This window comes from Mycetomoellerius zeteki, unplaced genomic scaffold (assembly GCF_001594055.1).
Source record: "Mycetomoellerius zeteki isolate Tzet28-1 unplaced genomic scaffold, Tzet1.0 scaffold223, whole genome shotgun sequence".
Classification (NCBI taxonomy): Eukaryota; Metazoa; Arthropoda; class Insecta; order Hymenoptera; family Formicidae; genus Mycetomoellerius; species Mycetomoellerius zeteki.
Genome location: NW_017257198.1, coordinates 460,781 through 465,372, shown reverse-complemented (window position 1 = coordinate 465,372; position 4,592 = coordinate 460,781). Strand labels below are relative to the sequence as shown.

Below are 4,592 nucleotides of genomic sequence, written 5' to 3'. Positions count from 1 at the left end.
CCGATCCGAGATACACAAAAAGAACGATTTTGCTGAAGTATCTATTAAAAACGATCCCGCATTAATTATATGGATGATTTTCATTTTAATCTTAACAAGCGAATATTTCGAAATTCAATTTTACAAAGAATTTCATTTACAAAGAAACATTCCAAATAAGAATTCTATGGTATAAAGGGAGACGCACAATCTTGGTTTGATGTTGAGATAACTTTTATTTCAAATATTTCTTTGTAAAATTGTATATTTTCGAAATACCTGTTGATAATCATTATCAATTTGCCTGTTGATAATTAATCATTATCAATTTAGTCATTCAATCATCAGGGAAAGGGTGGTATTACAAGCGTCATTACTCAGTCATGCACGATTTACGGCGCGTAACGGGTCGGTGTTTCCCATATCGTAGTGCCTACCAGGAAAGCGGATTTGTCATATGAGATTTCATCATCCCCTAACAATGGACCCCTCTTTCCCCTCTCAGGTGCATTGCGAGAATCCGCATTCTTAGGACTATTCTTATGAATTACTTACCTCACCACATTTGTGCAGAATCCGCTGCAGGGACTTACAGCCTCCTTGATTCCCTTGCATTTGGGACAATAAGTCATCCTAAGCAGGGCATCGTAACAGGCCTCTTGCTGAAGATTGTTACCGTTGCTAGTGGCAAATAACACGTTGTCAGTCTTGTCTAGGACAGTTTTACCGAGTGTCAACGCCTGCACGAGAATCCTGGTAGCCTCCAGGCTCTTGCCGATCTTCTTAAATATCTCTTGCGGCGTGTCACCGAACGGTTGTATGTCGTCGATTCTCTCGTACAGACAGGATTTAAACTTGTCGGTGAAGTCCTGCCGATCCTGATGCGGATTAATGGCGTAATGATAGGCGATCGGGAAGAGCCGCGTGAAGAATTGGCTGATCCGCTCCTGTAGCGTTTCTCGCGTCAACGGCTGCTGCAGATTGTCCGGGGTGTTGGCCGGCGACACGTAGTCCATCATCGCCTGGTAGAGCGCCCGGATCGACGATCTGCTCTGCACTGCCATCGAGCGATACACTTGATCGAACATGACCAGAGTCTTGTTCTCCGACCTCCGCAGCAATACGATCACCGTCTCTGCGCAGATAACGGAAAGTACTCGCTTTAATATTTAACAAGCGCGATTTAATGCGAAAATTCTCCGTCCATTTTCTCCGCAATTCAATATCGAGGTTCGCGTAATCCTCGGATCGAAGACCGCAAAAATATTGAAAGCTCGCGAAATTTTTTCAACTCTCGAGAAGATTTCTCCATCGCGGAGTATTCAATTATATACATCATTTCTATATACATAGATAAAATTTAAGTCAAAAGGCAATTCTCTGCAAGCAGAGAACACATTTAATTAGGACGTGAAGACGGCAAAATTGCAAATCAGCGTCTTTGTACGTTTCTTGTAAGATTAAACAATACCGGAGATTAGTTCTTGAAATTCGAGTGAATGCCGTTTTTCTCTGTATATATAGAAAACATTTGAAACGTATATCTATAGATTTAAAAAATATTTTCTCTTCTAAAAAACCATCATCGTCGAGGTCTTTTCTGTTTGTATTAAGAAAAGTTAAGAAACTTAAAATATACCCGAGGAAAAGATGATATTAAAATATCAAAAGACAAAGTTACTCTCGGGATAAAAAGGATAAAGATAATCGTCATCCTCGATACAGGCATGTATATAAAGCGTCTGTTTATCTTTCCTTACTCTCTCTTTTTTTTCTCGCTAATTCTTCTAATCTAACTCGATCGAATAATTCTTCATGCAAATCCACCCACTTGAGATTTTGTGAGTGGAGCGAGAAGAGTGTGCTTATAACTAAAGACGAACGCGGTTGCACTTAATCGCACGAACGCGTAAAACGAAGAAGACGGACGATAAGTGCTCCTCAATTCCCGCTTTAGTTTCAAGTGGCCTCGGCAAGAATCTATGCGCGAAGGCCTAGAAACGTGCAGTTTGCAGCTCTAATGATTTTATCGAAAGAAGTGGCGACAAGAAAAAAAAGTTTCGCGTACCTTTATTTCGATTTCGATAATATCGATTAGGATTGAAGTTTGTAGACGTACGATTATCGCCGTGTAAAGCACTAAAATATACACTAGATCTATTTTCTGTAGTGGAATTGCACTGCACTGTTGTAGATAACGAAATGGTAACTCAATCTCTTGAATTAAATAACATTTTGTTTTTAATTTCCATGTCAAAATGTAAATCAATCCATCTCTATGGCTAGTTATAAAGTAAACATTGTCCATATTAACGTATACGCTTAGTGAACAATAAACTAAATTTGAATCAAATTTAATATATTTTCTTGAGTTAAAAATTTGAATCCATTGTTTTAAATTAACAACATATAAGATAGAAGTGGCGAATTATGGAAATGATTAAAAATAACTTAAAGTGGATAAAATTTGACATCATATTTTAACAATGTAGTGTACACTCTTGAAACTTATAATAAAATAGGTATATGTTTGACATTTGGCAAAAGCGAGAAAGAGAGTTGTAAATGTTATTTGTGAAGTTTGCTTCCAATATTTATTGGTTATTAAAAAATTTAACTGTGATAACGAAATATACATTTCTGTGAAATGTATCTCATTAAATTGTAAAACAATAAAATACATAGATGGTTTATTTGCTAGAGTTAAAATTTCATTGAAATAAAATTCTTATTTAATATGGCGAAATAAAATTTTAACTCTAGCAAATGTATCTTGTAAATAAATTTTTAAGTATCTTTCTCCGTGTGTATGATATATAAAAATTTATTATGTTTAGTAATGTACACTAAATTGCAACTAAATCAATTACAGATATGGAGCTATATGAAAACGTTTATATTAATTAAATAATTAAATAATTAAATAATTAATTAAATTAATTTAAATTAATTAAATTAATTAAAATTAATTAAATTTAGATATTAATTTAAAAATCTATTTGCATAATTAATTGAAAAATATATTCATATATTAATTATGACTTATATAATATAACTTAAAACAATTAAGGATTTTTGAAAATGAAATTACAAAAATAAATTAAAATATGATGAATAAAAGTCTAGCGCGGGCGACAGTACATAGTTACGTATGTTTCATAAAATAAAAAATTGATACATAAAAAAAACAAATATAATATGAATTATAATAAATTATGATACGTATTTATAAGGTAATTTGAAGTTTCGAAAATTTTATTCGCGATCTCGATGCATAATTGAGAGAGAGATAGAGAGAAAATCATTCGAAGTATTACCGTTTCTCTTCAAAAGATGTTTCTTTATGAGAAACATCTTGCATGATACTGAAATTGGACTCGCCAAGAACATACCGGTTCCGATATCTGATTTGCGACATTGCGCTCCAGAATTATGCTTCGCGGACGAAACTCGTAACGCGTTTCCCACCGGGATCGCAACGGAGCGAAGCGTAATTTATTTTTAAATGGATATGTCTCGCGGTTGTGAAGCGACTAAAATTAACGAGAAATAAAAATACGCGTTGCGATATCCCGCAGCCGTCTTCTCTCGCCGTTTTTCTTTCTTTTTCTCTTTTTCGCCCGATAGGAAAGCTTTTACATTTTCCTGCTGTAAAACGTTATTTGTCGAAGCGGATTATGCCCATGTTAATTCAGACTTCAAAGGCGGTTTACTACTCGGATTTGTTTTCCTTCAATTACCAACATTCCGTCGACTGGACAGAAATAAAGCCAACAATGTCCGCTTTTAAGCCCTTTTAGCACAAAATTACATCGATCTTAATCAAACAAGCTTGCAATGTAATCAGAAACATTCTATCGAATTCGAATTTCTGTTTATTAACGAAACGCGCTCTCCTCTCACGAGCTACTATGTAATGTTGATTGTGATAGTATGTAACATTTAAAAGAGAAGTAAAAGTTTTAAAATATTTTACTCTGTAACAAATATTCTGTGAAATATAAATAATTCCAATATTTAATATTAGAAATTTTAATGGATTGGTAATAACAGTTTAAATTAATAATAAAATATAAATTAAGCACCACAAAAATACATTAATTTTAAATAATTTCACCTACAATTGATTATATCGAATTATATCGATTCACACTAAATTATATCATAGAAATTCTCAAACGTTATTATGCAAAAATAAATCTCATAAATTTGGAAATACTTTTAATATCAATGCATAAATCTATAACGTAATTATACATTCTCATTTGTAACACAATGATAAAAATATTGCCGATAGGACAGCAACAAATTGCTATTATTAACCAAAGAAATACATGGAAAGGGCAGTTTTGCTGTCTAAAAAATTTAGCTAGATGCAGATCTAAAAACAATTTTGTTGGACTATCAAAATAATTATGTAGGACATTCGAACTGGATGTTCGAATTTCAAAATTTTTTACAGTATTGCTCATCATATTTGAAATTCCTACGTAATTATTTTGATGGTTTAACAAAATTATTTTCAGATTTAACTAAATCTTTAAATATTTTCGCAAAATCGTTCGTTTCCATGTGGACTACCCTTATTACTTTGTTTAAAAAACTTGTTAAAA

General features: G+C 33.1%; 1 protein-coding gene across 2 annotated transcripts in view; it reads right to left on the bottom strand.

Annotated features, from left to right (window-relative positions):
• The window catches only part of dally (division abnormally delayed protein), a 60,321-nt gene that overhangs the window by 42,356 nt on the left and 13,373 nt on the right, over window positions 1–4,592 (bottom strand). For both annotated transcript variants that reach the window (XM_018448691.1, XM_018448690.1), the window contains exon 3: window positions 535–1,114. In XM_018448691.1, the coding sequence (XP_018304193.1) occupies window positions 535–1,114 (580 nt within the window). The remainder of the gene's footprint in view (window positions 1–534; window positions 1,115–4,592) is intronic.